We start from the raw sequence: 11,560 nt of genomic DNA on the forward strand, positions 1-11,560 counted from the left end.
CTGATCACTGGATACTAGAGATGTTGGTGAGAGCAGTGGCTCAGAGAGCACTGCAATCATCGCAGGAAGCCAGAAATGCAAGACTATATCTGTTGCAGCTGAACACAAGCTGCCCACAGCAGACCATAGGAAAAAGGACAGAACCTCACTCCAGCAGAGTCAAACCACCAGACTGAAAAGGGTTGGGGGAGGTTGTCAGGAGTTGGTAGATGCTAGGATGCTCAGTTGCTCTCTGAGAATACTCTACAGAAAGAGTCTGATTTTGGTCTTCTCAGACTCTTCAGAGCTGACTCTGCCAATGATATGATACAAAACAAACAGGAAGTGAGCCTGTCCAGAGGTGGGTGTTGTTATTATTTACTGCCATTCATTCAATTAGTTAATGCTTTTTTCCAAGGCAACTTACAGTATTAGGTTTGTACTGTTCAGAATGAATTATCCATTTATACATCTGGGTAATTTGACCTTTTTTTACCATCAGTTCAGAGTAAGTATTGATCAAGGGTGCTGTAAAAGAAGTTGGTTTCTAACCCAGGACTTTTGATTGCAAGGTGAAGGCTCTGATCATGATCAAGATTGGATCTGTCGTCCAATTTTAAGCCATCAATTCAGTTGGTGTCACAGACACAGCAAAATACAAAATGTGTAAAATCCAAACAAATTTTTCTACCTGTAATGAATTTCTAATCTCTGTCCAGATTGTTGCTTATTTACTAGAAATGTTGGTGGTCAGCAAGAGTTTGTCAGGATTAAATGACATTGGCATTAACTAAGGTTTTAATAGTCGTTGCTCTTTACCAGGTAAACAAGAATGATAAATTATGTACAATGACACAAAACAAACTAAAAAAAAAAAAAAAAGACACTGATCAATAGTAAAGTAACTACAGTTCACCATATCCACATGTAATTTGTTGATATTTCAATTCACCTTGAGCCTATTAGTGACTGTTTTCTTAACCACAGAGGGGAGTTTCAACCTTATGCACCGATATGAATGCAGTGAAACCAGATGCGTTAGCTCCAAACAAGGGACTAGCTGTTTCGTATTGAATAGTCCAACTGGGTAAAGAGCTTTAAAACTGCACTGAACTCATGCACACAGCCCCACTCCCCATGACCTCATGCTGTTGTCAGTGTAGGCAGGGGGGAAGTGTTTCTGAATAGTAAGGACTTTGGGCATAACCCACCCCCTGCCCTAGAAGTTACCAAGAAACGATAGCAAACAAAAATATCAAAGTGATGAACAAGCATATTGGAGAGGAAGTCTGAGTCACCCATAGCAGTTCAAACTGACTTTTTTTATAAAGCTAATACAATTAGGTTTATGTTACTTGCATTTGTTATTTCACTGCATAACATTCTGTGAACATGTAACAGTTTTGTTTAAGCAATAATTTACCAGGGATTGAAAAGACAGCTCCTCACTACTCAGGTTTCCTATGACCTCAGAGGGAGCTGTGCAAATAACTGTTAGGTCTTAAGTGAAAAGCCTGTAAAATATAACTTTGGGTCCTATGAGTCTGAAAGATGTACATGTGACAGCATCTAATATAATTTTTACTTATTCATTCATTTATCTGACACTTTTACAAGGTGGTAAGCAGCTTTATCAAGGGTTTCATACCAGGAACAAGGATTCAGACCCAGATCCTATGAGAAGACACCACTGTGCCTCCTGCAGGCCTGCTAATATAACGGTTACAATCTGCTGAGACATTTTGGTTCAGAAATTATTTGCCTGCCAAAGACAAGCCCCTTATAATCATGGTTATAAAAAGCTATAGCAAGTATAGCTGAATTTTTAAATACTAAATAAACCTGAATCAAAAAGGTTTTAATGGGACTCTAACTCCATTAAAAGAAAAAGAAAAAAAAAAAAGCTTTTCATGCTACAATGACCTGAGCCACCCGGAACTTAAAAACACACTCTATGGTCACGTAGTGACTTCACCATGTGAAAAGGCTTTTATCTGCAACTTCCCTACCCCCCGCTACTGCAGGCTTTTCCTCTTCACGATTTTTACACCTAAACAAATTGGCAGAGCATTCTTCACACTGTTTTTCCTCTGAGTAAACCTGAAATTAAAAAGTAACTGAGCGGCAGGAAAAGAGCTGAGCTGCTGCATAACTTCCTACAGAACCTATTTCAGTCTGATTCTAGCCAACATTCATCAGCACTGCTTGGCGGAAAAAAACCACTGCAAGCTTCACCTGAGTGAAATAAGAGATGAACCCATCTTGTTTATAGACTCACCGATGGTGATGGTCACTATGTTCTTGTGATGCCTGGATAAGCACTTGCCCAGGGCAGTAAAAGCCAGCATGAAGTAGGCCTCTACTTTTAGGATCCCCACAAACATGAAGCATGAGTTGTAGCTCTTGTCTGCTCATCCGACCTGCTGTGGAGAAAGTTATAGTAAGCTTGAAGATGTGAGCTGATGAACATATTCTCAAATGATTACACTGTTACATATAGCCCAAATTGTCATGACAACATTTGTAGCTTGTTTCCATTTTTTAATTTAGTAGGACAAAAGTTTTGGTTAAAACAATAAAAGCAGTTTACTATTTGCACATCTGACAGAAAGCAATTACCTTTTCCACTATGCTCAGAAATACTCTTAATTTTCAAACTTGTGAGCATGAAGCCCAGCACAGGTGTCATGTGCTCCTCTCCATCAAAGGTCAATAGCAAGAATGAGACTTCATTCTCTGCATTTGTGATGGCCAGTAGCAGGTCAAAGACCATCATGTGAAAAGTTCTTCAGCAGAGGAGCGAACACATTTTTCTGTAACAGAGGATTTATTTAATAAAAGCTTTTCGTAATTTAGATGACTGCTAGCAGTCTCCAAAGTGTGCTGAAAAAGTGTAATTCAGTGTTTCTGATGTTATAACAGAATAAAAGCGAAAAAGCTGCAGTACTAGGAAATCCCGCACGGCGGCAGTATTGGCCAATCTGGAAAAACATAAGCGCATTACATAGGCTATTCTCCTTGGACCCACTCAATGTAAATACTGTAAATAGCAGTGCTTTTAAATGATACCACCTGTTTGGGGGTAAGCCTTGGACAGCTTCATAGAAACCACAGAAATGCATCCAAAAGCCTTTTTTGTTGGGTGTCAAGAGAAGGTGGTTATAACAGTATTGTGGTCTAACAGTAACAGCTTGTACCATGTAATATAACGAAATGTAGACATTGTATCCTTGCTGAAATCTGAAAATTTAGAATAATGACAAATGCTTGCGCTGAAATAAATGACAAAGAGGGTGGAGTGTAACTGTGATCAGATTCATACTTGTGCATTTATTCCTATCCTATTACCTTTATTACAAAATCCTATCTTATTACAAAACTGACATTAAAGTACTGAAAGCAACATTTGCTTGTTTTCCAAAATGACATGTGCATCTGTCCAACTAATCACACAAAATGCAAATCAGCCACGCTACAATTAAACACCTGCGCCAGGTTGCAATTCGATTCAGCAGGAGGCAACTGAACCTGGACGCAGTGCACTACATCATTAGGGTGGAGGTGGTAAACTAACTCTGCATCCAGTTCAGGGTATTGCTGAGATACTGGATCAGTTAGGTTTGAACCAAGGACCCCAGGATTATAATCTGGGTCAAGGAGTGTATGAAGTGTTGACTATCCATAATCATACTGGAGTTCCCACAAGGAAACAACAGGGAAAGGCAGTACACACAGAATGTTTCAGTGTAGTTACATACTGGGTATTTGTCAGCAGTGGATCATCCTGAAATTAGCTCTGAAAGCTTGACACTGCATTTTGGAGAGAACACCCCCTGAATCCTGTAAATGCTCAATAAACATGTATGTGTTCATGTGTAATAATTCTTAAAGCCTATATGCACCAACTCATGTAATGTATACCAATTTATATGGTGGTTTGTGAAAAATGGACTGAACTCAAGAATCACATCTCTGCATCCAAACCTCTCCTTCCGTTGATATAATGCACATTTGAGATCTCACCAAGATGTACGTTGCTTAGGAGAAAAGCATGTGCTAAATGAATAAATTTAAAACAGGTGGCATCTTAATGAGGGCTCTCACAATTAGTAACTGTAACCAATTACAATAATATATTTGGGATGTAATAGATGGTTTTGCTTTCAGAGAATTATTGAGTGATATCACTTGTTTTTTTTCCCCTTAAATTCTAATCTGAGCGCATAACAGCGCTTACAAAAAGAATTCCAATGGTACTAGAATAGTTTGGGTTTTGCGAAGGCGACAAACAGCTTAGTCTTTCATTTTCAGAGCAATGGTAAAAATTTGCCCTTAAACTTGATTTAAATGAGTTCCATCAGATAAAACCTATCTGTTTTGATAAAAAAAAAACCAAACCTCAGTGTGTCCAATGAACACAAAAGTGAAACAGCTTTTTCCTTCACACAATCATACTAGTGTAAAAAAAAACCGAAATATAGGACAGCGAAACAACTGAATAAAACAACTGTGAGATTTTATCTGTGGAAAGCAGATACTGATCAGCGAAGATGTTCAAGGCACCTGCAGGTTTTCTACAAAATGTACTGCGCTTACTTACACGTTAAAAGAAACTTGAAACTTTCTCTCCATCGGCTAACCGAACAAGGAGACATTAAAGACGACCAGTAGGGTCGTCCCAACAGCCCCTGGAACATTTAGTCCGCCAAAGTTAACGGACCGCGCTTCTCAGAACGCTTGACCCAGAAACCCTGGAGCCAGTGCGATGACCTGGAATGAGAACAATGGAGAGGAACAGAATGTGTGAGGAGCAGAAAGCTCAGCTCTGGGCCAAATGATGAGCCCTCAACGGACACCATGATGCAAGAAAGGGAAATCCCTCTCGCCTCGTACCTCGGCCTCGCTGTCCGCCCACAGAGAGCAAACGAGGATGAAGGACAGGACGAACCCATCAGCGGATGATGGCCTCTACCAAGGCCAAAGTCACGCATACGTTCTTGATATCATGTTCAAAGCAAAAATATTAGCTATATTGGAATGGCAGTTCATTGAGCATTTTAGTAGTTGATGCTTTGTTGAGTGTGTGTATGCTGCATTGGATGTTTTTTCTTTTTTTTTTTTTTTAAAAACTTCTCTCCTGGAAGGTGTCAAGAAGGTTGATTAGACACGGGAAAAAATAAGCTGCTGTAGGCCAGGACCAGCGAGTTGGTTCCGTGAAAATGCACAGTAACCGCTTGCTTCCCGGTTCGGGTTCCCTTTTAAACTTTTTCGTTGGCGCCTGTGGCTCACGAGCTCCCGCGAGGCACCCGCCATTTCCCAGCAGCGAGTCTCGAGGAGGGCGAATGGCGCCAAACAGTGAGTAAAGGCAACAATAAATACAAATTTCAAAACTTGAATTGTAGCGCCTTTCTTCTTGTTTAAAAACAAACTGCAATTTCTGTAGCAGCCAGAGTAGTCAAGTAAGTGATAAATCAAATGTGTTACACAAAACTTATGACATGATGGCTTACTTACGATTCACACGTTCGGGGGGGGGGGGGAAAGGTGACTAGCCTTAGGAAGACGCTTCTTGCAATACAGTGACGTCGAGAAATCGTTTAATTCAGTTATGCACCTGTATATTATATTTATTTTATTAACTACGTGCGGATTTCACGAAGCTACTTGAACGTGTTTAATTTCAAACAAACCGCGCAGACGCGTCAGTCCACGCGCCGTGCGTAATACGTAACATCATCGTACGTCGACATACGCCAAAATATGCGTAAAATATACTCAACGGTAAATACCTGATTAAGCTGCAACGAAAGGTGTTCATACCCTCACAATTTTAGTTGCTCAATTGTCTGAATTGTCCATATAAGTAATTAGTTAAAGTGTAACTATTTAATATATTGTTGTCATTAGTGGTGTTACTAGCGGGTTTCACGTGTGTGCTGTTGCTATGGTGACGTAAACAACGCCTGTAATTTAAAATGTGACAAAAAACTTTACCTTTTCTAGACTTGAATGCAAAGCAGAACTAAAAGTAATAAATACAAATATTGCGCTTAATAGCTACTGAAGCTTGAACATAGCCATATTGCTCGTTCCTCATTCACCTGTAAAGAGAGAAGTAGTGCGTTGTGACATTTGTTTGAAAGCGGAACACAATTATATTGAATATACAGTAATGTTAAAGTCGCAAATTTTACTTGCACATAAAAATTAACAACAAAAATCTTGCCACACTTTTGAAGAAAACATACATACATTCTTTTTTGCATACATCAAGGGTTACAGCATTAAAGGAGCTTTAAATATTACTCTAAATACATAGCTGAGTACATGAGTAATATGTTAATACTGGCAAAGCAAAACAAAAGAATAAGAGTAATAATAATTGAAAATTTCTCAAAGCTGGCCATTTACAGCATTGTGAACTCATAATTCAATTTCTGGGATATATTTTTGAAAGGGGGGTGTAGTGGAGCAGCGGGTTTGGCCGGGGCCTGCTCTCTCTGTTGTGTCGGGGGTTCAAGTCCTGCTTGGGGTGCCTTGTGACAGGCTGGCATCCTGTCCTGGGTGTGTCCCCTCCCCCTCCAGCCTTACGCTCTGTGTTGCCAGGTTAGGCTCCAGCTTGCTGTGACCCCACTTGGGACAAGCGGCTTCAGACTGCGTTTGTGATATTTTTGAAAGTTAACTCAGCTCCTTGAATGCAAGTACTGTATCTCATCATTCCAGTATTCTAAATCAAATGAGAAGAAAAGTAAAAATCTGTTTTTTTCATTCATACAAATCAGCCACTTTTTATTTTGAAGTATGAATCACTTAATAGTGCAGAAGTCCGTTAGTCTTTCAACTTTACATAGTAAAAGATGAGCCATTTTCATTGTTTGAGCCCTCTGTAGACCTTCGAGTTGAAATGTAGACCTCAGATGTCACTCTGGAAGAGCGCCGGTAAATGTATCTCTTCCCCAAACACCACAGATCCTCCAGGATCTTGCAGAAGTGGTTCCTGAACTTCACTCCTATGAAGGCGTACAACACAGGGTTGAGGCAGCAGTGGAGGTATGCCAAGCTCTCGGTGATCATGAGCACCTTCAGCACATCTTTCTCTGAGGAGCACTCCCTCGTCTGGAAGAGTTCCACTGTGTGATACAAGAGCGTGATGTTGTAAGGCATTTGGCAGGCGATGAAAACCACAACTACAGCAAGTACGACGCGCACCGCCTTGTGCTTCTGGAAGTTCTTGGCCCGGAGCAGAGTGATGATGATGCAGGTGTAGCAAAAGCACATGACCAACAAAGGAAGGAAAAATCCAATGGTGATCTGAGTAGTGGGCACCAGGATCTTCACCAGCTGAGCCATTCTATTGTCGTCAAATCGGAAGTAGCATACGGCCTCGCTTTTCACACCTAGGTGGGTGTCTTCATATCTCTCATTGTAGACCATCGACGGAACAGACAAAGCCAAAGAAAACAGCCAAACAGCGGAGCAGATGATTTGGCTGTAAATCAGAGTTCGATACCTCATCCTGAAGGATCTCCGGGCCTGGACAATGGCGATGTAGCGGTCAGTGCTGATGCATGCCAGCAGCAGCATGCTACTGTAGAGGTTGATGTTGTACATGCCGCGGAAGATCTTGCACGCCCAGGTACCCATGCTCCAGTTGTGCCGCTCATTGTAAATCATGAGGGGAAGTGAAAGGACAAACAGCACATCTGCTATGGCCATGTTCAGCAGGTACATGTCCGTCATGGTTTTTGCCTTCTTGTAAAAGGCGTAGGTTATTATGACCAGCAAGTTGCCCAGCAGACCGAACAGGCAGATGAAGGAATGCACGTAGACCTGTATGCCTAGCTCCATTTGACGGGTGTCGTTCATTTCACACGGCAACTCGTAGTCTCCGCTGGAAAAATTTTCGTAATCCATTTTCTAAAACGGTTTATCTGTGGAAGAACGCAAGACTGTGTTATAAAGGCAATTAGATAGACACAAGAGCTACTTAAACAATGAAATAAATATACAGCTGTGTGGGGCAGCTGGTGGTATCGTGGTTACAGCTGCTGCCTTTGCACCCAAAGTCTCAGGTTTGAATCTCACCTTTGGCTCTAGTACCCTTGAGGAAGGTCCTTACCCTAAATTGCTCCAGTAAAATTACCCAACTGAAGAAATGGGTAAATAATTGTAAACAGATTAATACTCTAAGTCCCTTGGGAGGAAAGCATCAGCTAAATGAATAAATGTAAATGTTTTACACACTTCTTCTGTAGTGATAGAAACTGTACCTGTGACTCGTGTCAGAAAGGAAACAGTCATCCGGGCTTGAATTTCAGCGTTAAAGTTGTTTTGGACAAAAACGTGAACGCTTGGAAGGGGTTTGTTCTTAGACGTGTTTGAATGAAGGGGTTACAGGTGCGACCAGCTGCCGAACAGCAACCGTTTGTGGTCTTGGGCAGACAGCCTGCAGGATAACTACACACTGTCGAGACGAGGAACTCTTAGACTAAATCTCAAGAGTGAGTGTGTGTGTGTGTGTTGTTCATTGGGTGCATTTTGCGTCACTAGCCCACTTAGTTAAGATGTGAAATGCCAGAGGCAGCAGAGCTGAGCACAAACTGTACTGCGGTGGGTTGGCAAGAGGGGAGCGGAACCCGATCTCTTGCCAGACCACCACAGGAAAGAAGATAACGGCAGAACATCTGCTTTTGTCTTTGTTCAAGAACCAGCTTTTTGCGTCGTGTCCAGCTACTCTTGTTTTTGAAAAGAAAAAGATGAGGTGTGTCTCATCAGTTGTTTATTGTTATTTATTCATTTAGCAGTTGCTTCTCGCCAAAAAGCGACTTATAATATTAGGTTTGTAGGCTGACACTTACACTGTTGTACCCATTTATACAGCTGGGTAATTTTTACTTTGTTAATAAAGGGTAAGGATCTAGGGTACTGCATTAGCAGGTGCATTTGAACCTGGATCCTTTGAGTGGAACACAACAGCTCCCACCACTACGCCACCTGCTGGCCCACAAAGATGGACTTGCTGTGTTGTAGTTAAGGCAGTTAAATAGCTTGACGACGTTGTGCTGTGCAAATGACACGTCGGCTTTACGCTCTTTACAGCAAAACGTACCAAAGGATCATCCTTTTCTGTATTCTGGTGTTTACTCTGGCACCTTTTTTTCTTTTTAAATTTGTCGCATCAATTTTTCTCAATTCCCGTTCTAGTTCTTCAGTTCTCTACCACATTTCTCGTCCAACCACAATGACCACCATTCTAACGCTGTTAAACGCTGAATAAAGGAGTTCCTTCATCCGCCACGTCGAGCGCGGGGCTGACGCACAAATGCCCTTCTCTGCTTCATCACAGCTTGGACGTGGAAGCGCTGTAATTTACAGTAACGTTTAATAGCAGCTCCGTTCACTTACACTCATTTGAGAAGATTGGCAGAGTAAATGTAATTACACTTTACAGGTAAGTCAATCACTGTGACGATAGATGCCATCCATGGACGTGGCTGGAGGGCACAACGTACTTGAGCCACCCTGTCTGTTCACCATTAAGGGGCGACGTCGACTCCACGGCACTTAACAATCATAGATCAGAAATTCTAGAAGGGTGTAACTACACATTATTTTTTCAAATCATATGTGATCATGGAGAGGTCTGAGAGAACTGCAGATTGTTTTGTAATGAACACACTGTATTTTCTCTGAGATGTACGTCGCTTTGGAGGACAGCGTCTGCTAAATGAATACATGTAAATGTAAATAAATGGATTTTTGGGATGTATCTGCCTAGTTATTACAAATAAAAGTACCGGTGTATTTTTAGGCCTATGACTGTATTGTGCTTTTCTAGCTGCATCATTTGTGTTTATTCAAGTACAGGTTGTACTGACTTTCCGCAGATGTTCCGCTCCCACCTTTCACTCGCACGCTTACTTTCCCAGCCTCTTTAAAATACGACGCAGGAATGGAACGCCTTTCATATCCTCGGATTTAACGAAAAATTCGACAGTGTTTGGGAGAAATATAAAATTGTGGAAAACATTTACTAATACAAAGCTGCCATTTTTGTAGAGAATATTTTCAGCAACATTGATTTTCAAATTAGATAACGCATAAATGTTTATACAGGGCAGAAGAGTTAATGTGTAAAGGGAATTTTTAAAGTTTTTGCCAATACATAATATTTTATATCAGCAGAACAGACACTTACATTTACTTATTTATCCATTTGGGCAACTATCTTGCTCAAGGGTACTACAGCAGATGGTGAGACTCAAACCTGCAACCGTTGGGTACAAAGATAACAGCACTAACCACTACACCTCCAGCTGTCCATAGTCCCTACATGTGCACCTTTACATGTTTTGTTTATATTTGCATATTGACGTTTGATTACAAGAGCAACATTTTTCTCGAATAAGGCTAAAAATAACATACTTGCCGCTAGAAAACTGGTTTTCTCATAAGGCAGGTAAATGAAAAACTGAAACAAAACAGGATTTGATGCCAGTAGCATATAAACACTTAAAAATTTGTGTTCTTTAAGGTTTTTTTTTTTTTTAAATTAGGACCAATTCAAGGAAAACAAAACCTTTTTGGCTTTTTGGAAGAAAATGTTCCTATTAAAAAAATCACCTTCATTCCAGTTAATGCAAATGTTGTAGCCTTACTTAGCAGCCCAAAATACGTGTCACCTTGACCAGGTTTTCCTCTTGGAAGGAACTTTGTCGATGTGGAATTTTCGAACTTACGTGCACTTCGCAGTATCAGGTGTGCAGCTACACGCAGGCGGCTCCAGCCCCACTCGAGATGCCGGGGGGATGTGGACCAGGTGATGCGGACAGGTGAGACCATTCAAAGGCGCGGCGTGGCAGCGTGCCGTCGGTAGAGCGTCTCTCTCGGGGATGTGACACTTTGTGATCTCAGCGAGCGCTGGCAGCATGCAGGCGTCACGCCTACGACGGAGCTACGCTTACGTTCGGGGGCCCCCCCCCCTTGTCGCCGCTGCTCAGGTGCGATTCCAGCTGAAGGCGTTCGCTCCGTTCTCCACAACAATGACAAACTACCTGCCCTCTCTGAGGTCAGGAAAAATATTTATTAACATTTCCATTCCGGCGTTTGGTGAGTTACTGTGCTTCATGTGGCAACGTGCTCTTTAACAAAGGGGACAGCTGGTAGTGAAGCGGTTCGAGATGCTGCCTTTGGTTCCCAAAGGGTCACCAGTTCAATTCCCACCTCCAGCTATAGTACCTTCAAACAAAGTACTTGCCCTAAATTACTCCAGTAAAAACTTCCCAGCCGTATAAATGAGTAATGACCACTTTTGCACCTTTTTGGTGGTTTCTCAAAGACAGCAGCTGGGAAAGGCTGGATTTTTTAAATCCAATTAAAACCCCTACCAATATACCGCTTCCTCAATAAAATGATCACGGTACCAACACATAATATAACGTGCTGAAAACATTAAACACCACGAAAACAAAGTTGAAATCAACACTTCATACCAATTACGAGCGCTTTGTTCCATAACAACTCGATTTCACAGCAAGACACCATCGACCATCACAACCAAAATCACTCTCCAAAAAGTGCT

The 11,560-nt window shown here is 41.5% G+C and overlaps 1 protein-coding gene across 1 annotated transcript; it reads right to left on the bottom strand.

Annotated features, from left to right (window-relative positions):
* Positions 1–6,544: 6,544 nt before the first annotated feature.
* Positions 6,545–11,166, bottom strand: ccr6b (chemokine (C-C motif) receptor 6b). Its single transcript, XM_018730403.2, has 2 exons — positions 10,719–11,166; positions 6,545–7,910 (listed from the first exon to the last, which is right to left on the bottom strand). The coding sequence occupies exon 2, from the start codon at positions 7,891–7,893 to the stop codon at positions 6,823–6,825; it is 1,071 nt and encodes a 356-aa protein (XP_018585919.1). The 5' UTR covers positions 7,894–7,910; positions 10,719–11,166; the 3' UTR covers positions 6,545–6,822.
* Positions 11,167–11,560: the final 394 nt, after the last annotated feature.

Source organism: Scleropages formosus, chromosome 15 (genome assembly GCF_900964775.1).
Source record: "Scleropages formosus chromosome 15, fSclFor1.1, whole genome shotgun sequence".
NCBI classification, from domain to species: domain Eukaryota; kingdom Metazoa; phylum Chordata; class Actinopteri; order Osteoglossiformes; family Osteoglossidae; genus Scleropages; species Scleropages formosus.

What these genes read in the sequence shown, in the direction of transcription:
- ccr6b (XM_018730403.2), bottom strand. Translation starts at nt 7,893, where the DNA reads ATGGATTACGAAAATTTTTCCAGCGGAGACTACGAGTTGCCGTGTGAA.